Source organism: Ambystoma mexicanum, chromosome 4p (assembly GCF_040938575.1).
Source record: "Ambystoma mexicanum isolate Mex_15411 chromosome 4p, UKY_AmexF1_1, whole genome shotgun sequence".
NCBI classification, from domain to species: domain Eukaryota; kingdom Metazoa; phylum Chordata; class Amphibia; order Caudata; family Ambystomatidae; genus Ambystoma; species Ambystoma mexicanum.
In genome coordinates this window covers 778702456-778729851 of record NC_090927.1, presented here as the reverse complement: position 1 = coordinate 778729851, position 27396 = coordinate 778702456, and the positions used below count along the sequence as shown (strand labels likewise).

The 27396-nt window shown below is 44.4% G+C and overlaps 1 protein-coding gene across 1 annotated transcript in view; it reads left to right on the top strand.

Moving 5' to 3' along the window:
- SNAP91 (synaptosome associated protein 91) overlaps positions 1–27396 on the top strand; it is a 1173930-nt gene that overhangs the window by 711652 nt on the left and 434882 nt on the right. The window contains exon 12 of the mRNA XM_069606330.1: positions 25345–25361. Coding sequence (XP_069462431.1) covers positions 25345–25361 — 17 coding nt within the window. The remainder of the gene's footprint in view (positions 1–25344; positions 25362–27396) is intronic.

Sequence of the window (27396 nt, the reverse complement as noted above, 5' to 3'; positions counted from 1 at the left end):
GTTTTTGGAATACCATCATTTTTTACGTGCCATTAGCAGTCGCCTTTGGCTGTGTCCACTATACATGTTCCCCCAATATGTTTTGGACCCAGTAGGTGGCCACAGCCTTGGCCGTGACCACCATACAGGTCTTTTGGCCTTGGCCAGCGAGCACGGCTTTTGGGCTTTCTTTTGGGCCCACAACCCATGGCCTTTCGCTATGTCAGTGACTATGGCCTTAAACCGTGTCCACTTTCCATATTGCACCCCTTCACATGTTAACGAAATGGTGAATTGAAATGAGGAAACTTTTCAGTGGACACTTATGAAGTTAGACCTCAGCGCCCTTATTAGAGCAATAGATTTGTTGCATGTGCTGGGTAACAACGGAGAAGTGTTGGCTCCTCTACTCCTCGGTCTCCGTTCGGAACGCGGACAGATTCGTACGGAGCAGACTGAACTCCTGACAGAGGCTGGGATTGATCCCATGACACAATTTACACTTGCTGAAAGGCGGCGTTCCAAATTTTCAAAACACTACCATTGGCCCTGATTTGATAAAGACGGCGGAGACCGTTGAAACACGTGTCATCGTTAAAGGGCACCCATACACATAAATATAGCACTTCATAAATTACAAACCGACTGAGTGGAGATATCTTATTTGGAAGTATGGCGCATGAATGCAAGAGGTGTAACATCAACAAATTATGTTAACGAAATAGGTTTCATTGGGGCCCACTAGCTATGGACTTTGGCCATGTACGCTTTTCATATTGCATGCACCATTCGGTTCCTTAAAGTAACCTAGTGCCCATATGCATTGGCCAGACCCATTACCACCCACCTCACTGTAGCTGAAAATGTCCACTTTGTGGAATTAATCTCATTTTTTGTAACAGTCTATATCAAAAAGTTTGCTCATTACCAAGTTATATTTGCAATGTACTACAAATAACCCTTGTTATTTGTAAATAACCCTTGTTATTTGTAAACGCTTGCAACTAACCGTGGTTATTTTTGTGTGACGCACTTTCATTCCCAATTCTGTTCTCTTCTATAATCGCAGTTATTCCCAGTATGACCCCAGTCATGTGAAAACGTTTTGTCCACTTGAAGGCGCCCATTTCCACACGATACCCCAGACTAGGCAAATAATAGGGAATGAGACAAGGAAATAGATTGCAAGTTGAACAAAGGTTTATATAAAATAAATGTGCATGCAGAGAACTCTGCTGCCCTCAGAGCACTCTGCTAAACATTACATGGGCAGCACATACGGTCTGGAAACGTCACTACTGACGCTCCACTACAGGTGCATAATACTACAACATGATATACAAAACTTATAGATACATTATCTGAGCGTATGAGCCGGCCTCACAGGATTGGTTGGTAGCTTGTGTGTCCACCGGGCAGCACGTGGGTCAGCTGGGCTCGTCTCCGCGGGGTGAAGATCAGACTCACAAGATGCAACATCATTAACTAATTTATGTAAGAAAACAGCAACTGAACACATGAGACAAATAACCATCATAAAAAGCTGACATTAACTGGGGTGCTGTAAAGTTCACTTTGACAAGTATAAGGTTAATTTACCCTTTACACCCAAGGACCCATAAACCACGGTGCCCTGACCCAGGTGCCCACCTTTGGGGGTTTTTGATCTGCCTGATGCCTCATGATATAAATCGACATGTGTTGTTTCTACAATGGATATATAGCGTGAGGGGATTAGGACTGTGGTGGTTGCCCAGTTTGGACATTACAAGTCGTTAGATGTGCATCTGCATCAAAGATGTTGTAGGGCAGGAGCTCTTTGAACTGTGACTTTAAGGGTGGAGGTCGAGGGACCACAGACAGGTTTGTGGAGACTGATGGACATGCAGACCAGGGTTTGCTCCGGTCACACACAGGGCAGTGAGCTCATAGGAAGAAAAAGAATACTGTATCATTGCAACAATTCATGGCTGGACTTCCGCGAGAAATGGGATTGTGCGAGGCTGGCAGAAGGTGGAGTGGGAGGCTGGACTGGCTGTGCGTGGCACTTGACAGAGGGAGAGATGGTTGGTAGAGATCATTGTGCGGCCTAGCAAAAGAAGGTGTTTGTCGTGGCACAAAATGGAGTCTGTATGTCTCACCAAATGGTTTTGCTCACCGTCTTACTTGTTAATACTTGGTCCAAATCATGTAAACCGATGAACAAGCGTGGGGACGTCTCCCACCATGGGGGGTAAACACAAGATCCACACAAGATCCATTTCACGCGGGAATGTTGAGGGGGGGGGTCAAAAAGACCTTCTCTTCCCAACCCACTTTACATTTTCGGCTAACCGCTCTTATCTCTCGCATCAAACAAAAAAATAATGCCGATTTTTCATTTCTGAAAAGGCACTGTTGCAAAGCACTATGAGAAAAAATGTATCTAATTTTGAGAGAAGGGACCAACCCTTTCTCCATCAAATATTTTAACTACTGGATGGAATAACCCCAGACCCCTCCCGGAAATAGTCAACGTTTCGTGCACAAGTTGTTTCGTACCTGGTCCAATTCCATTCAGTGATTTTTGATGTGCACTGCGCAGAAACTTTGAAGTTTTCTCTAAATTCGAAATGAATGTGAGTAGACCGAAAACACTGTTTTTTGCTTTCTTAATATCTTTTTCTTTTTTTAAAAAAAAGTTCCCAAAATCTCCTGTCTAGGGGCCAGTGACAAACTTTGTTTTGCAAAATATTATCCAAATTAGTCATGCAAGTCAAATGTTATTAGCAATTCAATTTTCGGGTTTTCTGTGGAACTTGATACTCCACTATAATGAAGTGACCGGAGCACAATAATTAACTATGTGCTGGAGGGGAAGACAGATGAAGAAATAAAGGTCATCAATCACCAAGGTGCTCTTTAAAGAGCAAGCAGATTTCCATTTCATTCAGAAGTGTGTATTTCAAAGCACCAACCTGATGTGCGTTGGTTGTGTGTTTCCCAAGTTCAGTTGCATTATAAGAGAGCCCTTGTTTCCAGACTTCTTTTGGATGTGTGTGGTGCACATTTGGTTGTCACGGTATTGTATATGTTGAAGGCGTTTCTGAAGATGATTGAAGGATAGTGTGACAATTCGCTACATGTCCTCACTTCTTCCCGAGGGGAAAACCCTTCCCATGAGGCCAAGGAGGTAAGGCTGCTACCTGATAGCCCCCCCCTGGAGGTGATATAATTAAGTAGGATCTAATTTATTATTATTATTATTTTTATTATTATTATGGTATTTATTGGGCACGAACCTAACTTCGAGAAGCAGCGGAGCGCTTTACTGAGGAATTGCAACAATACAGATGCAAACGGAGCGCTTTTCAGAGGTAACTGAACAGATGAACTGCGGGGGGTAGGATACAGAGGGGCACAGTGGAGTGGTACAGCTGTCAAGGTTGGCGGGGGGAGAGGGGTTGACTGCATCTAGTGAGTCAGGTGGCACGGGTGTGACATGATGGCCTAGGTGTTGAGTAGGAGGACTTCTTGAAGAGGTGGGTCTTGAGTTCTTTTCTGAATTGTAGGAGGGTGGTGGCGAGTCTGATGCTGAAAGGGAGGAGGTTCCATAGTCTAGGGGCGTAATGAGAGAAGGCTTGTTTTCTGGTCCTTTACTTTTTGCAGCGGCAGATTTTAAGTCTCCATGTGTCCTGGCTTCTGGTGGTGTGCTGTCTGATATGATTGGCTATTTATAACACTCTTAATACCCAGAGGTTTCTAAGCGTGGACCGAAACTGTGTTCCGTGTCGTCTTGTTTCTAAGCCGAGCACGTTGTCCCTGAGCTATCCTCCCAAGACTGACGGAGATGCTGAGTTTCTCTGCAAGGTAGCTGGGTGACTTGAGGGCGACTGCCTTATTGATGATGCAGCAAGACTTGAAGGTGATTTGTGTATGCAGTGGGAGCCAGTGAAGGTTGGTGAGGGCCAGGATGATGTGGCCATCTGCGTAGACCCTCGATGTTGTATGTGGCTTTGTGTAGGACACTTCTCTGGGGCACAAGGGAGGACGACGGGAGGCCTTCGAGGAGGGCATTGCTCCTATCCAGGTGGGATAGGACCAGTGCTTGAACGGTGGATCTAAAGCTGTCCATACGGAAGAAGGGCTTAACTTTACACAGTAGGGAGAACTGATACCCAGCTGTTTGGGTGTCTTAAGGAGAGGCGTTGGTCGATGTGGACCCTGAGGGACTTGCCACAGGAGGAGAGCTCGGGTGTGAAGTTGATGGCCAGGTCTGTATTTCTGGGTGTTCAGTGTAGTTGGTGAGGAGTAGGATTTCGGTCTTGGAGGCGTTGAGCTTGGTGGGGATGTACAGTGCATAATTATGCACTGTACATCCAAGACTGTATCAGCGAGAGGCAGGTTTCGAGCCTGTGGATGTCCTTGAACTTCTGGAAATGTCCATCTGTCTTCCTTTTTGTATTCCTCAGAGAAAGGATTTACTCACTCAGGAAGGAGGTCGCCTTCTCCACCAAGACATCGAAACTCTGAACCTTCATGCCTTGTTTCTGAGAGGTTGAGATACAAAGATTGGGACCTTCTGCAAGACATAACGGTAGTGTTGCATTCAGCCAGAGGTCCAGCAGCAAAGCTCTATAGCGCTGCCATTGGAACAAGTTTTGCAGCTGGTGTAGAGATGGAATTTGACCCATTCATTTGTGATACTTTATCAGTGTTTTTATTTCTTCTGCATCTGACCCATCAGGGGCTTCAAGTTTCTACGGCTAGGGGCTATCTCTCTATACTGTCCATTTTCAAGCATTCGCTGGAACAGGGCTCTTACTTCAAAGTCCCCATTATCATCCAATTTCAGAAAGGGTTGACTAATATCTCTCCGCCGCTTCCCTTTATTGTTCCGGTCTGCAACCTCCATCTAGTCTCGTGTTTCCTGATGGGCGCTCCTTTGTGTCTCTGCACTCATTTCCTCGCTGGATGCCTTCTTTTGAAACTGTGTTTATAACAGCTATTGCTTGTCACTTGCATTACTTCAGGACATACTTCTCTGCTCAATGAACCACCACTGCGGCGGCCATAATGACCTAGTATTCCAATACATTATGTACATGGACAGGCATTCCGCTATAAAGAAATGACTCTGGTATAATTGTGACCACTTAAGTTGCATGACAATTTATATCATTTGACATCAGCTATACATTAAGCAGTCGTTATGATTTACATTTATGATGCATAATTTTCCATAAAACCTCTCAAATTTCTAAAAATGATTTCAAGAAATAAATGCAAACATACATTCATGCAAATTTGCAAACATAAAGTGCAAAGTCCTCTCAAATATTGACCTCTTCTAGAGGTCAATAGCCCCATGGCATATATTGAACAAAAGTCAACAATTAACGAGGTTAGAATAAATTGCACAACTGTGCGAAAATGTGCATGACTAAAGTGCATACAGTGCATAACAAAGATTCTAATGATCAAACTTGAAAAATAAATGTTCTCTCTATTGTATACATCGCAGCTGGGGGATATCAACAAACCTCCTCACACTCCTACTTAGATGTACGTATGTTAAACATCTCCCTTACATATTGCACATACCCCGCAAAAGTAGATAATCTGTTTGGTGATTTAGCAACACATAAAATCTACAGCCATGCAGTAATATAAAAATGATACAAAAAGGCTCACATTCAAATGCAAAGTGTAAGATGAAAACATCTGAGCCCAGACAAAAGCATGTATCTAAATGTATCAAAATGTCCCTTTATGTAACAAGAAAGAAAGAACACCTATGGGAGACGCACATGTTTTTCGTTACTCTGACCAGTCATCTGTCATCATTCTCACTCAGTTACACTCCATTTAGAAAAGTTCTACCTGCATAAACATTACTGTCATTAACGTTTTTCCTATGTAATGGTCAACGTGTGGTTTATCAACCACTTTGTTCTTCACACATGACCAATGTTCGCAAATCCTTTGGCGCACTTCACGTTTCGTTTTTCCCTGTGTACTAAATAACGGACATTTAATTCAATAGATTACTGACTTACTTTTACAATTGGAAAAAGTCTTACATAGCCTACTAATTCCATTGATGTCCACATTTTTCAAATTTTTAATTAAGCTGCAGACCGAACATTGTCCACATTTGAAATGCCCCATCACTGCCCCACAGGGTCTGTTCCTTGTTGGGTCTCTTCTTCACATGTTCCACTGTCAACAATAATTTTTTTATATAACTTTTTTTTAAAAGGCAAACATGGGCTTGCCAAGATGAAAGTCTGTCATTTGGAGAACATTCCAGTTTCTGCGTATTTATTTTCATACAAGGTTACTGAGTGGGCTCTATATAGTGATGCACACTATTTTGTCTTGTTTCTCTCTTGGCTGTTGTAACAATCGTCCATCACTGGAGGTATTGTGGACCCTCTTGCAGCATTGTTTAACTACCTTCTTCGGGTACCCTCTGGAAATGAGATTAGACTCAACTTTGTCCAATTCTCCTACAAAATCAGGTTTCTTGGAGCAGTTCCTTCGAATTCGAAGAAACTGTCATTACAGCAAATTTTCTTTGAGGGCCTTAGGATGAAAACTTTCAAAGTGAAAGACACTGTTTCTATCCATGGTTTTTGTTTATAGGGAAGTCAACTTCCCTTTGCATTTCTTTATCCAGATGTCCAAAGAAAGTAAAGCCCGATACTCCCGAGTTTTTGTAAATTTGAGATTGACATCTTTCATTCAGCCAAATGTGAAACTCATTTAGGCCCTCATTGTGCCTCTCCATATCGTCATAATGTCGTCTATGTACCATCTCCACACAATAAGGTTAGACCTAAAAGGGTTTGTTGCATTCAAGATGTACTTCTCCTTAAAGGAGACTACATATAGGATAGCCAAATATGGGGCAAAACATATTTTAAATGAGAACATTCTCTGTCAAATCCAGTCTTGCACAGTCTACTATAAACATTGTCAGAACAGTGTCTGATTCAACCTCCTTAGTGTTGAGACACATCTCAATGACTTTGAGACTGTCCATCTGTGGTATGTTGGTGTACAGAGACTCTGTTATAAGAAAAGTGAATTCATTGTTACATGTAATACTTCTGTTTTAAGCTGTCTTCTGAGTCACTTTTATTAACCCCATCACCCATTTTTGTGAAAAATAGGCCACCGAGAGTGGACTTGAAATTGTTTTTTGGTGCTATTGAGTTTTAAAATATTTCTTATACAATAAAAACATTTATTTTTGTACTTTAAACTATCGAGCACAGCAATGTTTAGGCAGGTAGAACTTTTCTGAATGGATGTGACTGAGTGAGAATGATTATGATAGATGGCTGCTCAGAGTCACGAAAAAACATATGCGTCTCCCACAGGTTTTCTTCCTTTCCTGATTTGTATCCCGGTAGAGGGAGACACTAGTCTGGGCCCCACCTTTTTTGACTTTATTGTAACAAAGACACCAGGAAAATACATAGCTCAAAACATACCACATATGTCTAGTTGCCTCACCCGTAGAATGCATTTCCATTGCATGAGAGAGAGCAAATACGCAACTGTGAATAAAATGACTACAAAGTACAACGTGCAAAAAGGGGGTTAAGGAGGTAACTAAAAACATAGGAGACAAAAAGAAACTATATAAAACACCACAAGCAATTAAAAAGAAAGGACATCATCAGTTCCAAAATGTCTTAGTTTCTACTTAAACCCCATTGAATGTTTATAATTCCTCATCAATGGTATGCCCTGAAGGAGCATTGGTCTCAAACTCAATAATTCCATTTAAAGTTGACATAATCTCAACGTTCTATCTCCTCCCCTTGGATGCTTAGACATATGGTTCACTCCAAAGAACGAGAATCCATCCAATATTCTGCCATGAAAGTCATCAAAATGTTTAGCCATGGAGTAAGAAAGGTCTGATTGTTTGATTGCACAAATATGCTGTAAAATCCTTATTTTCAATTTGCAAATTGTTCTGTATACATACCATTTGTTAAATGGACAGCCGAGGACATATACAATAAAATCAGTATTGCAAGTAATATTCGAATGAATAGTAAAAACAGTATCAACCACAGGATGTCTAAAACTTGGTTGAGAAAAAGCATATTGGCACACTTTGTATTTTTGACACTTAGAAAAACCTATACAATCCCTGGCTAACCAGTAACACTTAGCCATCCTGGTAAGACCTGCAAAAAATCTTTATCAATCTTCATAACATGCCAATGATTGGAGACATTGGGCCTCATTACAAGTATGGCGGTCCGAAATTATGGGTGCCAGTCGCACCGTACCGGCACCCATTTCCGGACCGCAACACTACAGCTCTGCGGGCGGGGTCAGTTGGGTCACCCGCCAAGTTTTCACGGAAGCACTGGCACCGTAAGCAACAGTGCCAGTGCTTCTGTGTCACCAGTCCCATGGAGTCCTATGGTGCTCCATGTGAATGGGGACTAACATTTTCCGACGCCTGACTTCCTGATCCACCGGAAATTGTAATGACATTATGTGGATGCAGGGTAAAGCCAAAATCCATGCTGCATGAAAAATGTATTTATCCTTGTGTTTAGTAACCTCTGGGAAAATACTTCGTCTGTGGGCTTGTATTCCAGTGGAAAAAGATTCTACTAGGGAGTTCTCTATTCACCTGGAATGTACTACATTGGTCTAAAATATTATCGACCCTGGGGAAGGGAAAGGCAACTTGGAAGGTGTTCATGGGGAGTCTGATCCACCTTCCTCTTGTCAATGGGTTTGTTGACTCACTTTGCACCTTATGAGACATGTCATGGCCAGGACTCCACATTCTTTGATATCTGGCTTTCTTGGTCAGCTAGCCAATCATGCTTTGTGTGCTTCATTCATGCAGTGCATGCCCACGGAGCATGGCATCAACACACACATTCTTTTTCCAGGCAGGTAAACATGCAGGCTATTGGTAAAACACCTTCTGTCTAGCTCTGTGCACCTCACTCCAAGGGCTTGGGGTCCCTGGTCACCAGTGATTTTGAGCAGGAGGAAAACAAATCAGATAGTTAGCGTGGCAGGAGATTTCTCCCAGGGTTACTTGCAATATGGATTTATTGCACAATGCAGGATGTGGCATCAGCTATATTGCTTCATCCAGAAGGTATATTTGCTTACTATCTACAGTAACAGACATCTTGCATTATTAGCATAGTCAGTTACTTAAGTCGATACTGTGCTTTTGCCACATGTGCCACACACACCCCTTTACACTCCTCCACCCCAATTCCTCTTTCTTTTTTTTTCTTTTTTTTTTATAAAATACTTTTTATTGTTTTATAGGTACAAACAAAACACAACCAAAATACATAATTCACCCTTAGTCACTACAGTTAAACACACAGGTATACACTTCTTCCCGGCATCTGGCTTATCTTTGCATGCATTATATAGTTCTTACATCTAATAGATCTTGAGTTCGTTTCAAACACTTATCTCAGTTCATTGCTCAGCATTCGGTGTTTCTATGGCTCCTCTCTATTAGCCTTCAGTTGTCCTCCCATCTTTGCCATATCTTGGCCGCTTTCTCTGGGCACCCCCTTGTAGTATAGACTCTCATTTCCATTGGCACACACACATCTACTTCTGTTACCCATTTTTCGTACCGTGGTGGTGTGGGTGAGCCCCATAATTGAGCAATGTTTCTTTTTGCAAGACTTGTGGTTGTTGCGAACATGAGTTTTTCAAATCTTGATAGCTCTATATCTGCATCTATCCCCATTATCAGGAGTTTGGGATCCATCGGAATTTCGCTGCCAAGTACTGTTGATAATCTATCGCAGCATTGTTGCCAAAAGTCTTGTATCTGCGGACATTCCCAAAAAGTGTCGAAGAAGTTTCCTCTCGGGTGATGGCATCTTAGACAGTTGGGGTCCGTCGCCCTCCCCCATTGGTGCAGGGCCTCCCTGGGATAGTATATCCTATGTAGGATTTTTAGCTGGATCAGCCTAATTCTGGCTAAGATTGCTGATTCTCGCGGGTACATAAGAGCCACTGTCCAGTCTTCTGCTTGTATTTGACCCACGTCTCTTTCCCATTTCTCTTTGAGCCCTATGAGCTCCTTCATGGCAAACTAATTGATGGTGTTATACATTGTAGATGTTACTTTGTGTTCAATTCGATCCATCACGATGTTCCTCTCGATCGGGGTGCATTCTGGCACATTTGGGATGTCTATTTCGCTCGCCGTGAGTGCATGTCTTATCTGCAGATAGTGGAAGTGTTCTGTGATGGGGAGATTAAATTCATCTCTCAGGACTTAAAGTCTTAATTTCTCCACCCCGTATCCTGTCTTCCAGTGTCTTTATCCCTGTCTCCTCCCAGGTTACCCACTTGGGAATATCTTTAAGTTCTGGGAGATTTTTGTTATACCACAGGGGTTGTTTCAATGTGACTTTCCCTTCCCATTCCAGGTGTTTATGTGTATCTATCCATATTTGCGTTCTTTGAGCAATCATTGTAGGTGTGACTTGTCTTGTTTTCTTTAGATAGAGGTTTTCTAGTGGGGTGAACCCATGGTTTGCCTGGGTATCTGCTCTATTATGCGGTAGCATTGGATCGACATGCAGGATGTCATTCACCACTGACATTTGGGCTACACAGTAGTATGTCTGCAGGTGTGGGAGTCCGATTCCTCCTTCCCATATCGAGCGCTGTAGAGTTTTTAGCGCAATTCGGGGGTGCCCTCCTCCCCATAGCAGTTTCCTAAGTGGTTCATCTATTTTGCGAAATTCTATTTTAGGTATATATAGTGGTGCGTTCTGCAAGACGTATAGGAACCGGGGGAGGGCCAACATTTTGAAAAAGGCAGCTCTCCCTAGCAGGGTGAGCGGAAGGTTCATCCAGTGTCTTACGTCATTTACGAATCTATCCCTCACTGGATGCAGGTTTTTCTCTATATATTGTGTTAGGTCTGTCGTGATTTGTATCCCAAGGTATCGGAACTGCTCTTTCTCTGTCTTAAATAGGCAAGTATCTAGGGTTGCTGCATCAAGCCCCTTGATTGGAAACAGCAGGGATTTGTCATAGTTTACCCTTAACCCGCTAAAGTTTCCATAAGTGTTTAGTATATTCATAACAATGGGACAGGAGGCTGCTGGGTCACTTAGGTAGATTAGGAGGTCGTCTGCATATAAGGATACCTTGTCCTCCCAGTTCTGTGCCCAGTGGAACCCCTTCCAATTTAGGGAGTCCCGTAGCATTATTGCTAGTGGTTCTATTGCGAGTGCAAATAACATCGCAGAGAGGGGACACCCCTGTCTAGTACCCTTCCCAAGTGCTATGGTGCGTGAGTACCAGCCATTAACTATAATTTCTGCCATCGGTGCATTGTATAGGAGTTTAACCCAGTTTGTGAAGTGCTCTCCAAATCCCAATATGCCCATAATGAGTCATAGGGCTTCCCAGTGAACCGAATCAAAGGCCTTCTCAAAATCGATAGTGAGCAATGCTAGTGGGTCCTGTAGGGTGGGGGATTTTTCAATGGCCGTGTGGAGTCTATGAATGTTCATCCGTGTGGATCTTTGTGGCATAATGCCGCATTGGTCCGGATGGACCAAGGAGGTTATTACTTTTTGCAATCTGTTGGCCAGTATTTTTGCCAGTATTTTGGCTTTGGTGTTAATTAGAGAGATTGGTCGGTATGAACCGCATGCATCTGGAGGTTTGCCTTCCTTCTATATCACTACTATGTTAGCTTTTCTTAGGTCCGGTGGTAGTATGCCTTTCTCTTTCGCCTGTAGGAACATTTTGAGCATGTGTGGTGCCACTTCTCCTGTGCCAATTTTTTTCCATATTTCTACTGGCAGGCCATTAGGCCCCGGGGTTTTTCCATTCTGTAGCTGGGAGATGGCAGTTGTCAATTCCTCCTCCGTTATTTTAGCCTCAAGATTCATCCTCTGGGTTTTGCTTAATGCTGGGATGGTCATTGTATCCAACATGCTGGGATCCAGTGGGGTCGTTGGCGGGGCATATAGCCTTTCATAGTAGGTTGCAAAGGCCTCCGCGATGCCCGCGTCTGTTGAGGCCCATTCAGTGTCCGTGATGCTTATTCGACGTACCTGTGGGTGGCTCTCTTCTCTCTTTTCCAACCATGCCAGCATCTTGGTGGCTTTGTCTCCCGTTTCATATATTTTTGCACAAATAGTCCTGTGTGCTTGTTTCGCGCATGTTAGCGCAACGTTGTATAGCTTCTTTTGTGCCACTTGTAGGGATGTGTTGTCTTCCTCCGTACCGGAGCTTATGAAGTTCTCCTCAGCCCGCCTCACCCCCGCTTCTGCTTCTGCCACTTCTCGCTGGTGTGCTGTTTTGTGTGCTGAAGTCCAGCTCAGAATTTCACCCCTTAGGGTCGCCTTGTATGCTTCCCATACTATTCCAGAATCATCCACGGAATCTTGATTTAATTCAAAGTACATTTTAGTTGCTTCTTGAATTTTCTCTGTAAGTTCTGGGAATCCTAGATGAAATGCATTCAGTCGCCATTTCGGTGGAGGCCGGGGTCTTTCTGTCTCGAGCAGCATCGTGAGTGGGGAGTGATCCGATATTCCTCGGGGCTGAAGAGTTACCTCAATTACTTTATGTACATTCTCGCCGGGGAGGAAAAAGTAATCAATCCTGGACATCGATCCATGTTCACCCGAGTGGAAAGAGAATTGTCTCTCTTCTGGATGAAGGTCCCTCCATGCGTCTTTCAGGCCCAGTGCTGATGCAAAGCTTGCCAACTTGGTCGGCAATGTCGGATTTCTTCCCCTTTGGTGTGTGCGGTCCTTAACAATGCTCATCACTTCATTGAAGTCTCCGCCCATCACCAGTGTATCCGCTGGGTTGTTTGCTATTATGGGCATGATTTCCTCAATTAGAGGGGTCATTAGTGCTGGAGGTGAGTAGATTGCCATTGTAGCTATGGTTTGGTTCCATAGTGTGCCTTGCACGAACACAAATCTGCCCCCCCAGATCTTGAATTACTTTTGTTATGTCTATCGGGGTTCTTTTATTTATCAGTATTAACACTCCCCTCGAACCCATGGAGAAACCTGCGTGGACTGCTGTTTTATATTTTGTTCTCTTGAAGAATTGGCAGTTTGTGCCTGCCACGTGTGTTTCAGTAAGCATCACTATATTCGGATCATGTCGGTTTATATAGTGTGTTACTAGTCTCCTCTTTATACTGTTTCCCAGGCCATTCACATTCCATGTCATGAAGGCAAGCTTTTTTTCCCTATGTGCAGCTGTAGCCATTATTCACTGAGTTCCTTGGTGTATGCAGATAATTGACATTTTTGATCTTCATATACTTCATGTTCGGAGTGGCCTTTATGGGCCATGCGTCATTTGAATACCTGTGTAACTCTCTATTCCCCCTCCCCATACTCCTTCCCCAACTGAAGCATCTGTCGCCCATTAAACAGAACATTAAACTTCTCTAACTATTTTTAAAGTGCTTAGGTCTCTTTAGCTCGAGAGTACCTCTGTATGCACTTCCTGCTGTGGGGGATCGTGCCGTGTTGGTCTTCGGGCCGCCAGCTTTGTTACCGGGTGCTGTTTGTGTTGGGCAGGTTACGTTTCCTGCTTGCCATGTGCTCTGCCATTTTACATCTTTTGTTGCAGTTATTCATCAACTCTCTGGGGTATCACTTCCTGTTCCTGATGGTCTGGTCTATTCGGTGGTTCATTTCGGCGTGGCCTGTTCCTTCTTGTTTCTTGTCTTCTGTGTGGGTTCAAATCCCCCTTCAGGTTCCTTTCGGCCCAGGTCCATGCCTCTTTGGGATCAGTAAAATGTATTGTGGTGCCATTATGATATATCTTCAATTGCGCAGGGGACAGGAGGCCATATTTTACGTTCAGTGTTTGTAGGTGCCTTTTGAGGGGGTCAAAGGATTGTCCCATCTTTTGCACTTCCCTAGTGAAATCTGGAAAGAAGCCAATCCTGGAGCCATTGTATGTTATCTCTCCCTTTGTCCTGGCCATCTGCAGCACCGCGTCCCGATCTCTGTAGTTAAGGATCTTCGCTACAACAGTTCTCGGTTGTTTTCCAGGGATCGGGACGCCTGTTGGGACTTGATGTGCCTGTTTTATTGAGAACAGTGTCGAGAGGGTCTTGGGAGCAAACAGATCGACAAGCCATTTTTCCAGGAAGAGTTCCATGCTCTCTCCTTCAGTTTTTACGGGCAGCCCAAGAATGCGGATGTTATTTCTTGTTGACCTGCCTTCTCCCTCCTCCACCCTGCTCTCCAGTACCTTAATGCGTTCTAGTGCCCTGTTACTTTGTTGGCCCATACCTCTCAGCTCATCTTCCGCGACCGATATGCGAGTTTCGGCCTCTCCGGTGTGGGATGATAGTTTCTGGAGGTCATGCCGCAACAGGGAAACTTCTGTTGAGATGCCATCCATTTTGACTTCCATGGATGCCCGTGAGTTGGCAATGGCGGTTATCACATCCCTTAGGGAGAGGGTTTCTTCCGGATTTTGCCTATCTTCCGGACCATTTGGTTCTGTTGGTAGAGGCAGGGTGGCAGTTGTGAATTGCTCCATAGTGCTCTGGTTGCCCACCTTTTTTGTCGTCACAAAATCCTTGCCCATTGTGGCAACTGTTTGCCTGTTTATTATTGCGTGGGGTGTGGACTTTAGTGTGCCTTTTTCGTCTTATGGGGTGGTGCTTTCAATGCTGGTTGTCTATGCACGAAATTGCTATCTCAGATGGGTGATGCACTGTGTGGCTTCATGTATGTTGTGCTTTGAAGCCGCGCCACCAGTGGGTGCTGTGCTGGTTATGAATTCTCAGCTCCCTTCTTCCCCTGTGTTGTGGTCACATGTGCAGCTTGGAAGTGTCGATCACACTGAGCGTGGGGGCCTATTCCCTTCCCATTAGGCCAGTTCCTGAGTCTATTCAGCCTCCCCGTCTCAGCCTTTGGGTTCCGCTCCTCTCAAGGCGCCGTTTGCATTAAATTAATATATTGGTTGCCTTCTATTTCAGGATCTGCCCTTCTGCCCCCTTCGCTGTTCTGGCAGTCTATTTTCGTGTATTTAGGTTGCTTTTAATGCAGAGCTATACCTCCACCGTTCCCTCTCCTTACCGGCGTGACTTGCAGGTTTCCTGCAGGCGCTCAACGTTAAACAGAGCGCCCGCAATTGATCGTTTCAGTCCAGGAGTCAGTGGCGCTGTGTCGCGGCTCACCCGCACTGGAGGCTGTAGTTTCCTGGGTCCTCTCCGCTCCTGGTCTCCTGTTCCAGCAGCGCGTGGAGTAGTCAGGCCCTCTCATTCATATTCATGGCGAGTCCGCTGTGCCGCCGCGGCCTCGTCCGCCTCTGCCGCCGGTCGAGGCCAGTATATTCAGGGTGGCAGGTGGCGGGGGCCGCGGGAGGGCCGGGCTCCGGTCCTCCCTCTATCCCCGGGCTGCGATCTGTCCCCAGCGTCCGGCTCGTGCACTCCGCTTTCCCCTCACCTCGCCGGCCCCCGCTGTTGTAGTTTGTTGTGTGGCAGCGAGCGCTCGATGATAAACGGAGCGCTCGCGAATGTCCGTTTTCGACCGGAGCGTAGGGCTGAGAGGGCCCGCGCCCAGGAGCAGCCCTGATCTTCCGGAGTCTCTCCGATTTCTGCCTCCACTCCTCAAACGCGTCGCAAGGAGCCGGTCCGTGCCCCCGCTCCGAGCTGCCGGTCATCCAATTGGCAGCTGGTGCCTATCTCACGCCCAGCAATGGCGGAGCGTGAGGCAGAGGACCCCACTTCCGACACACGCTGTCCTCCCCAGCAGGAGCAGCGCAAAGCGCAGCGGGAAGGACAATGCCACACCTTCCTCGCCCACCTCCACAGCGTCCGCCTTCCCGCGGTCGATCCCCAGAGGCGTCGGCTTGGGCGGCAGCTTCTCCTTCTCAGCGCCCGGCGGCCATTTTGGACATGCGCCGGTTCCCTTATCTTCCTCAGCGATTTTCTCTGCTTCTGACCACCGATTCACCTCCAGAGTCGCACAGGTTATGGCAGGAGCTGTATGCTTCGATTTGATTTAAGTGTACGTTGGCTTCTTTTTGATTTTCTCCAGGATTTTGTAGGATCCTGCTGGCGGCCCGGGAGCTCGCAGAGATTATGTCTTCATGCTGAGCCCGCTGGCCAGGCCCCCCCCATTCCTCTTTCCTTTTGAGTTAACACCCCAGTAGCATGGAAAAACCTGATGCGTGACTCCCTTTTCATGCTGGCAGTGAACAGTTTTTCTATAAGCCATAGGTTATGGTCTCTGTCATGCTGATCAGACCATGGAGTATTCTGTGGCTGCCTTCCACTCTCTGACTTGGACACAGTTTTCTGCAATAGATGGGCTGCTTGCCGTTGAGGCAGTTTATATTCAGTTCTGGAATATGGCCCTCTTTGAGTTTGGCCTGGACTTCTAGTCACTGCCTCTAGTGCAGAAGGGCATTCTTTGATAGCAGGCCATCAGTACCATTGTGGTATTGTAAGGCTGGAGATGAGTGGCTACTGAGGAGGATACTTGGGGCCTGATTCACAGAAGCATTTTATAATGGTGCAATCCCATGGGGAAACGCTCTGTGAATCAGGCCCATGGTCTCCTGACTCCAAGCTCAGTGACCTCTGCAGACGTAGGCAGCAACACAAGTGGTATGCACAGAGGTGCTGCAATTTTTGCACAGCCAACATATGGAAGCTAGAAATGTAATTGCCAAGTACCTGCTGTTTTTAAATTGCCAAAATATAATTTTCAACTTCGAAATAGCTACTTGCCAGCCTTAAATTTGATGATGCTGCTATCTGGAAAAGAAAGGCTGTAGATAGTGACAGAGGGAATTGCGGTGAGCTGCCCTAAAAGTATGTAAGAGTGTGATCCAACAGAATCCTGGATTTGGAAACCTTTTTTGGGGAGATGTGCAGCTCGGGCTCGGTGATGGTGCTTCCCCAACTGCTGTAGGACGGGGCAACTGGCATGGCTCAAATCAACCGGGACTTTGAACACAGAGGCTGTTAAGGACTCGCCGAGATTCCGTGATGCTGCTTGGGTCTATTGCCTTTGATTGCTGGGCAAATACAATGCAAGACCATGTCAGAATTCAGCAGGGCTGACTAAATGAAATTGATAGTAATGGATTCAGAAGCAATACCGGATGACATGTGCATCAAGGAGTTGAGAGGCCTTGCCACGCGAGACAGGCTTACTAATAAACAGTGTAACAACTCTTTAAAAGCAGTTAAGGAATGTTCTCTAAAAAGAGGATGCATATACCCTGAGATTAGTTGCATTTTACAGCTTACGTAGACCACATCTTTGAATAATACATTGCATCACTTGAGTAGCTTGGGATTGTTTCAAATTCCAATAACCACCTTGTCCGAATTTATATTAACATGTTTTCTTGTAAGTAATGCGTGCATAGTTTAAAGCTGTGTTTGACCACAAATAAATCCAGGAGAAAATGGCGATGTGCACACTTTGCAGAAAGACAGCACTTTAATGCATGCAATTAAGGGCCGGGAGTTCAATCAGTCTCAAGTGACCAAAAGGCTGAGAACTCTTGACCCGCCCACATCAGGGTACAGTTTTTATACACTGAAAAACACACAATTACAATAGTATTCGAGACATTAAGTACATGCAAATCCCTAATCTCCTACTGGCACTTGCTATTGCTATTACAAACCTGAAGATCAACATACATTGCCCTACTCTATTGGTTAGTATATTACCCATGACACTTCCAAATCCATCTCCCTGCAGATGATCTAATCGGGCAATGGAGAAATCAGAACCTCTGCAACAATATTATATACACTAGGATCCTTTCCCATGACACCAGGCAGCCTGGCACAGCAATCTAGCCTGTTCCCAGGCCTTGTAGGTTCCTCACCGTGAAACATATCTTTTGCAACTACCACGTTGATGCATGTTACTATCCCCATTGCTAAGCTAGACCAAGAAAAGAAACTGTTCTTTTTTAGAAGGCCCATCTTTCCTGGGAAAGAGAGAGTACTCGGCCATGCAACAGAAACCACACTTTTGAGAAGTGATTTCGGTTACATGTGATTTTAACTAATTAAATTACAGAGAATGCTGTAATAACGAAAATGTTATAATGAAAAATATCACATTTTTTATTTGTTTTGGGGTTGCCCCAAACCTCCCATTTCCCTATGCTTTTAAACCCGCTAAAAACATAAGTTGTTGTTCTGTGTGTTCGACTTCTTTCGGAAAAACTTCGAGAGGATCACAGGATCTTCATCTTTTGAAACAATAAGTGATATGATTAATATTTGCGCTGCCTGTTCACCCAGCCACGTACTTGGCAACTTTACAAGCTTCCTTGAACGCTGCAGAAATGAGGCCCAATCGGAAAATGGGAGAATCACTAAAACAACATGGAACCTTTGCGTTTTGAGTGTTGTCACAGTCTGGAGTTCCCTTTAAGTTTAGGTTGTTGCATTTACATATGAAAAGCTACAACCATTTGGAATGGATAACTAAATACATTATCCTTACAAACTCACTTAAGGGGAGTACTGATGATCCTTGTGTCCCGGGCTGTGGGTCTTCAATAATGCTCAATACTACTACATGTCTCTTTTCCCCAGGCAACCTAAATGCAAATCATAGCAGTGTAAAAACACTATAGATGTAAATAATACCAATGCTCATTAAATGCATGTACAGGATGGTGGTGGAAAAAAGGAAAGAACACCAGGAAGCTTGATGCATGTACCCCTCCTGTTTGCAGATCAATAAGTGAACATCGTAGTCTCACTCAAATGTCTTACTCAAATGTCTCACTCACGCCAGTAATTATGCATTTGGCCACAACCATACAAGAATAGAGGTATTTCATTTAAATGAAGACATTGGGAACTGGAAACGATCTGGCAAAAAATACAATTACAAAAAGATGTCACCACCTTAAAAAGCCTTCACTCTGTCCTTGTGACCCTTATTATCAGTCAAAACCCCTTTCTTCACATCATCCCTAGCAGAAGTCTTAAAGAAGAGCAAGGCCTGAATCCATGGAGAAAGATGCAGTATAATCAACTTGTTATTTACAGACAAAATGGACAGGATCCGAAGCCACATTGATTGTGCCCTACCCATCATTGACACCCCTGCCATACCGCTGTACCATGTCCCAAGATGGTCAGAATTCAAGTGTCAAACACTGTAAGAACTTGCAAAAACATCCTCCCATCACTCGAGGCCATTACCTATTAGGATGACATCACCCCAGCCCACATAAGAGGAAACACCCTCACTCCTCTCCCCCACACTATCAATGTCTCACTCATGCAAGGCACCTTCCCCAATGTACTGAAGAAGATCCTAGCTCTACCAAAAACAAAAACAACCACACTCAACCCATCCCCCATATACCTTTCATTTACAAGAGCATCACACTCCTACCACATGAAAAGATCGTCCAACGCAACCTACTTCAAGAATACTTGTCTGGCTTCTGACCAAGATGCAGCACCAAGACCTCCACCAGCTAGCGTAGTGAGTCACTCATCATGGGCAAAGTCGACTCATGCCTGCTTGTTCTGCTCGCCCTTTGCACTATTTGACATGGCTGAGCACAAAACACAACTCAATACCCTGTCCTCAGACATGGGATAAGAGGCCACAGTCCATTGATGGTTTGAATCCTACCTCACCAACAAATACCATTTCTTTCAAATGGGAACCTGAAGATTCCAACAACACCCAGTGATTGGCCGTGTTCCACAGGGCTCCATCATCTAGGCTGTCAAGTTTAATCCCTAGATGGATGTCACTGGAGGCACTAAATTCAACATCAAAATCCACCAGTATGCCCATGATGCACAGCTGTACCTGAAGGTAAACTGCCTCAATGGCATTTACCAACTACCTCTCCAGCATTCAATGCTAGATGTCAAGTGCCTACCTGAAACTCAAGTGGACCAAAACAGAGTTCAGCCTCCTTGGCGGCACAAACAAATGCATCCAAGTTCAAAATAGCTGATATAGATGAATATCATTGGCTTCTCCCCTCCAATTACCCCTAGTGCAAAGTCACTCTGCTTCACCATCAATTGTGACCTCTCCTTCAAGGCACACATTGCCAAGAAGACACACATAGCCTGCTACCCCCTCTGACTCATGCACCAAATCAATCCCTTCATCCCTGACTTGTTCTTCAAATCAGACATCCAGGCCCTAGATGGCGGTAATGCCCCCCTGGCAGGGGTGTCAGCCACAACTCTGGCCTCTCCGAGATGTTTATAGCATACCTCAGCATGCCACATTGTAGGACTGAAGAAATTCAACCACGTCACCCCACTCTCAAGGAATTACACTGGCTACTGCTTCAAGTTCGCATCACACACAAAGCTCCCATCTACAGAATACCATCATGCTTAACTGAAAGGATCATCACCGCAGGAGGACAACAGAACACCAGGAGCTAAGATATCACCAGACTGGAATCCATGAGGTGCAAGAAGACCAAAAAACAAGCATTCTTCTGCTATGCTCCCACACACTGGAACATCATCCTTATAACATCAGGCTGACCTCCTCCCTCCTGCATTGGCGGAAAAAAATGAGTACCATAGACTGACAAAGATGATCCTCCCCAACTATGTTCCACTCCTTCTATTGTATAAGGCTGCATTGCTTTCTAGCTAGGTTCACACTATATAAATCACATGCATGCATACGAACACTTGAAACCACTTGATATACTGCTTATCTGCTTGTTCTTCTTAGTCCACTTTGATGAATCATGGGGGGTAGCCTTTCCTAGGGAGTTGAGCCTGCTACAACATTCCCCCTAGGGGTGGTGGCAAGCGGCACCTCCTAGGGAGAGACCTCCTAGGGAGAGACCGCCCATCGGGGGCAAGGTCTCCCGTTCCAATGATGAACTCCCTTTCCATCTCTCAGAAGTCTGATAAGACCATACCATTTGACAGAAAACCAGAATCCTCCTTCCTCTGCTATTGTGATATCTTTGCAGAAGAGAATGACTTGCCTAATACTGAGACTAGTAAAACCCCAGGAGTTATAAAGAATAAGTACCTGTTGGGTGCTGGGACAAAGAAACCCAAATGAGTTATAAAGAGTATAACTCCGACACAAAGAAAGGACTGCCATGAGAAACTGGGGAAGCAGCAGAGGAGCATCATAAAATGGGAGTAGCAAAAGAACTAAAGAGAGAGACCTGGGAATTTAGAACCTTCAGGAGAAGGGAATCTGGTAATCCGTAGGGAATGCTTCTTTCCATGCAGGCGAGTTATATTCACACACAAATATTCAAGTGCCAGAGCGCCTAAAGAGAGGCACTTGAGAAGGGAAGGAGAAATAAACAAAGGGATGTGGCGAAGTCCCTAAGAGAACTGAATGAACTGGCGCAGGAAATAGCTAATAGCTATTTGAAGATGCTGTACTGAGAGGTACTTGTAGGAAAGCAATCGCATGAGAAGGGAGTCATTCTCGTGGTCTTTAGTTATTTAGGATAAGTGGTAGCGTCCGTGAAGATTAGTTTTGGACAGAAGACAGGCTTTTACTTTGGACCTCAGAACAGATGACTCACACCCTAGTTGTTAGGTAGGGCAACCCTTAGAGTAGGGAAAGTTAGGCATTTTCTTAAGATTTAAAATAAACACCTCTTGAAATGGCAAATCATGGTCTGTCTCCCTCTTATGATCTCCTACCACACCACCTACCATGGGTCATCTCAGTTGGCAATCCTGTGTACCCTCATCCTATCAACATCCGTAACCATAGTTTTAAAACCTCCTGCTGTATGCTGAAATATAATTTCTCAGACAAACAAATTATGAGGCTTGAACCCTGCAACTTCACACATTCAGCAACTTTGTCCAGAAGCTGAGCTCCACAAAACATCATGAACAGGTCCCAAATTCCTGGACTTGTCCTGTGCCCATAATGGACAGGCAGCCCAACACAAGTGCTTCAGACCTTTATTGGTCCCAATGAAACATACAGTAGCATTCAAAATGTTGGACATGACCCAGAAGGAATACTGGTCAGAGAATTACACATAGGTATCCAAGCCTTGTAGATCAAGGCACAGGAAATCATTGTGGGATAATACCTTCCTCAAAGTTATTGCCAGAGCAGAAGCAGAGGGCAATAATCTGGGGAAGGCATTGTATCAGGTGATTACCCGACCCCGAGGTCTATAAGGCTATTCGCGCACTGCTCTGACCCCCTTTTATTATCCTTCAAGTATGATGTACAAGAGGGTCAGAGCATGAAAGAATACCATGGGAAGATGGCCACCAAGTAAACCCATGCTCAATGGCTGCAGTGTGCATGGCTGTCCTTGCTGTTTACAACGCAAAGATGCAGTTTCATTCACAGGTACAGCGGATGGATCCAGGCAAATTTTGGGTGGACGTGCAATAGTAGGCATCACACAGGCACACTGGCAACTGTAAGGAACTCATGGTGGCGACAGTAAAGACATACACAAGTGATCACAGGTCATGGGTGTTTACTAAACACTATACCAGTTGGAAACAAGCCTAAACTAAACCTAAATCTAAGATGGGAGCAAGCATTGACTATCAAACGAAAATAAGGCAGCTTGAGTGGTGGTGTCAAAAAAGGGCCTATACCAAGAAACCTATTGCCAAACCTTACAACTAATACAAAAAAGGGGGTGGGATGGTTTTCAAGAAAAGAAAGACGTGTTCTCAAATAATATGTCAGGATGCAGTAACTAGGTTCTTCCTTCCACACGTTTTGAGCACGGGGTATGGTGAAATCTTGAGCACAGCACACATTCAAGCTTCCCTGGCATGAGTCGGCAGTTCTGTTCCAGTTTATCAAGAGCATTGATGGCCAAGTCTCGTTTCTCTTGAAAGTCTCATGCCTTTGAGGGCCTGATGTATTCCAATACCTAAGCAAAAGTCCCTTTCACAAAATGAAAGTTTGGTTCCTGGTTTTACTTAGGGTGAGGGCTCTTCACCCCTGGGATCCCCTCTTTCGGGTGCTGAACCCTGTTGTTCATGGTGTTGGGTGATTGCTTTTCACCCCTTGGATCTTTCTCTTTCGGGCTTGGATCCTAAAACAGTTCCTTTCAATATCAAGGCCTTTGGTCGTTGGTTTCCTGGTCCTGAGTGCCTGGTAGGTTTACCATATGAAAAACAAACTAACAAACACAAAGTTCTATTTTACCTATTTCTCAGGTAATGGCTTCACCCTTGGGTCCCACTCTTCTGGGCGCAGACCCCTTGTCTACTTTCAGTCTCCCTCCACTGGGTTCACTATGGCTTTTCCAGCGTGATGGATTCACCCTTGGCTCCCCCCTCTTCCGGACGTAGACCCCTTGTTTGTTTTGAGCCTCCTCCACCGGACTCACTATGGCATTTCCTTTTTTCACAAATCTCAATGTCTTTTAAACAGTTTCAGTGGACAGCCCTCGGTCGGGTTCACTCTTGTCAACACACTGTTTCTTGGGACTTTAGACTTGCCTCCTTCTCGTCCACATACATCGGTCATGTTCACTCTTGCTAACTTAACTTTCACAAATGATTGTGGGATGCACTTCCCTTGCTTTCTCACAGTTCTTAGATCAAAGGCTTTCGACTGTATGGGGATTTTGCTTGACCTCCTGTATGACAACTTTGACCTAACTTGGCAGCTCTCCTGCGGCTTTCTGGTTTCTGTAGTTTCACTCAAACGGGGATTGATCAGAGTCTCTCAAGTTAACAACCACATGGTGCCTGTTCCCTCTCCAGCTGGTCTACCCTTAACACTTTTACAGTTCTTTGAACTCGGTTCATCTTACCATTTTGTGTCTTTCACTCACCATAACACGGCTCTTATCGGCTCTCCCCTTGACTCACCGGCTGTGATGAACTGCTTGGCCTTCCTTGTAACTGGAGTCAATGCCGGTACCACAGTTGCAGGAGTTTCCTTAGCTCCTGATTATCAGCGTGGACACGCTCCGTGTACCGTGACATCTGTTGCACCACACTTGGGCTATTGTTCTTAGTTTTACGATTCCCTCTGCAGAGGTTTCGCGGGTCTGTGTCGAAAAGGGCAAAGTCGTGTCTCCCCTCGTCAGCCTCTCGTTATTCGCTGCCATTCTCCACCTCTTGAACTGCCAGTCCTGGATAGCTGTCTCTTTGTGTGGCCTGCCTTGCTTGTACTGTGCTCTCTTGCTCCACCTTTTATCCCTGTGGGGAATAGAAAGGGCCGTCAGGTGAGCGTGATTCTGATTCATTGTCTGACTTTGCCTGACCCTTGTATTGGGACATGTCGTGTAAATGGCTCTGGTGTTAGTCCGTTCTCTGGTGTGTTGTGCAAAAGTGTTCGTTTCGGACAATGGGGGGCAGTGCTTTCAAATGTCCTAAACGATAGGATGGGGAAAAGGTGTTCGACAGAAGAGGGATACCACGTCTCACCTGTCGTTGTCCCACTTGCAGTCCTCGAGGACCCCCCGTCCAGGTGAACGTCCCTCACTGGTCCTCCCCCAGGAACTGGATCCAATAGCGATTGCTGTGTCCTGGCCACCATGATAGAAGATCCCTGGGGGCTAGATAGGGGAGACACCTTCAAGTTTCTCTCACAAGCCATATCGAGTTGGAATCTTTTTAATTCGGGTTCTATCATGACATAAAGACCACATTCCGAGGATTCTGATTGGCTTCTGTCCCTTCTTTAACTTAGGGTTTGTTGACTTCTATTACCATTGCTGTATGCTAAATTGATATGGCAGACGTGTAGCCAACCTGTTACCTACCAGGTATTTTGAACTACAATGCCCATAATCCCTCACCATAGACTTTGCTGCCTAGGGTTGATGGGAGTAAGGACCCAAAGCACCTTGCTGGTGATCGGCTGGCATCCCCGGCATGGGAACTTTCAGCCAGAGCCCCCAACACAGCATGATTGTTATAGGGCTAAACTCAGTTGTGGAGAACAACAAGCTTGCAATACAAGGAGCGTATTATCCCAGCAGTCTTGTTTTCTGACCTCATGCCCCCCTCACTTCTAAATTCAGCACATGCTCAACTCTTTCTGCTCTGAATTGACACATTGTGACCTTTGTGCCAAATAAATCATAAGTACGCCTCAATGTGCCCCCAACTGTATTTAAATCGGTTCTGACTTGACTTTCACAAAAAACACAGGATTTACGTTCTTCTCTGTTCCTTTCACGGGCTGTTGAAGGCAAATGCTGTGTGCTCTTTAATTAAAAAATTACCAGGACTGTGTGAAGCTGCCACAATTCTCCAGCTTGTTGTATGTGCAGAGTCTGGTAAAATGCTAACGTGTACTGTTGAAACAGATTGCTTGGCACATGCTGGATCTTTGATAGTAATGCAGTATTCTGTCTTTACTTTGGCTTTCAGATCTGGAGCAGCGTCGCCGTTGAAGAAGGTAATCCGTCCTACATTGATCAGTGCATGAGTTAATATTAAAAAAAAAAGGGGGTGTGTGGTACATTAATATCTGGAAAAAGTATCATGCATGGCAAATTAGTGTGGAAGTGAGTCATATGAACGTTTCATACTTGGAGATGGTTACCGAGTACAAGTGTTTGAGTTTAGATTACAATGTTAGTGTTCATGTTTTCCCTGCCTCTAATTCGGACAACTTTACATGTGCACTAAATGTTGGTGTAGTTTGTTTCCATTAGGTTTTGTATATGGCTTCGATTTGAAGCCGCCTTTTTGTAACGGGCAATGTAAAATAAATACCCTTTTATCCTCAAGGCACAGGGTCTGGCCAAAGTGAGACTAATGTCAGTTTGCGCCCGTAAGTGAGCCAATTAGAAGAAGGTAAATTAAAATCGTGAGATTTAGGTTTGATCTACTACTGACTAGGGAAAGGTTGTAGGTCAAAGGATCGACAACCAAAAGGTCGAATGGTCAAAGGATCGACACCAAAGGACCGAAAAGCAAAGGATCACATTTTTTTTTTTTTACATTTTTTTTTCGGGGGGGTCCCCCCAACCCTTTTTTTCACTAAACGAAAACCGCCCAAAAAATACATAATTTAAAAAAAAAAAAACAATCCTTTGGTGTCGATCCTTTGACCATTCAACCCTTTGTATTCGATCCTTTGACCAGACACCCTAGGGAAATATGTCTTCGATGGAAGAAGGGTAATTGCACTAAAGACACATATAGATATTGTAAACAAGAAGTGGACATTGTTAAACATGTGGTTGTGTATTGTATGTCAGTGGCCATTTTTAGGTCCAAATACTTTGGTGATTTTTTTTTTTTTTTTTAATGATTTTAAGTATCACCCAGTAGCTCACCTTTGGGTGTCTTTATGCGAGTCCCATTTTTTTGCTCTTTGTAAAGCCTTCTTCCATTTTATACAATATGACATTGTTGGAATAGTTTATTTATACTGTTCTCTTAAATTGTGATGCAATTGAGATTTTCTTACATTCTAAATGTAATTATATATACATATGTATGTTTCAAGTTTATGGATGTTTTAGTATTGAGTTTTATGACTGTGATCATGTAATTTATGGAATAAATAAAAGACTAAAGGAGAAAGCCTTTAGTGCTGTGTTACCACACATACTGAGTCAATAGAATCATGAAATTCATGGAAAGGTCAGATTAAATGAATCTGGTTGTTCTTAATCTAGAGTTGTGTATATCCTTTATTGATCTTGAATGTAAATGTCACAGAAGCATACGTTTAAAAGCAGGCCAACCCCAGTAGAAAAAACCAGTGTGTGGTTCTCGAGGAGCACAGATCAGAGGTAGAATGAGAGGGGATCACTGGGGCAATTCAAATACAACTCCCATTTCAGAAACTGCAAGTATGCAATCAAGGAAATGCCAGCAAGCATCTTTAAATTACTCACGGTTGGCCCCCAGAACCACCTTTCCCACCATAGTCAAACCAACCTGTGTCACAGTAAATTCTCAATGAAAATATATCCTCCACAGTGAATAAACATTGACAACTGGAACTCTTCCTCATAAGAGATTTCAGGCAGAATTTGGATGAGCTGCTTGGGACTTAAGAACTCCAAAAATGCTGGTAAATTGCTCATCCCCGTGACACAAGCTCATACAGGGAAACCTAACAAACCTTGAGTATGACTGCAATGCTAAGAACATTAATTTGTCGGTCGAATGAGCTAAACAACAAACACTAAACTAAATATATTTAATGAGATTAATTCTCTCCACTCTTTGTCAAAATAAATTCTCTTTAATGCACAGTGATAATGTTTAGCCTTGCCAACACGTGTTTGACCTCAAAGAACATAAGTCTTCATCAGGGCTAATACATGAACATACTCATTCCATATTAACACATTATAGTAATTTCATTTTATAAGCGAAGATATGTTCCAAATGAGCATATATCAGCAGGAAAAAAGTTGTACAGAACAAAAAAAAAGATAGACGGAATGAATAACAACCGATTCAATACCAAC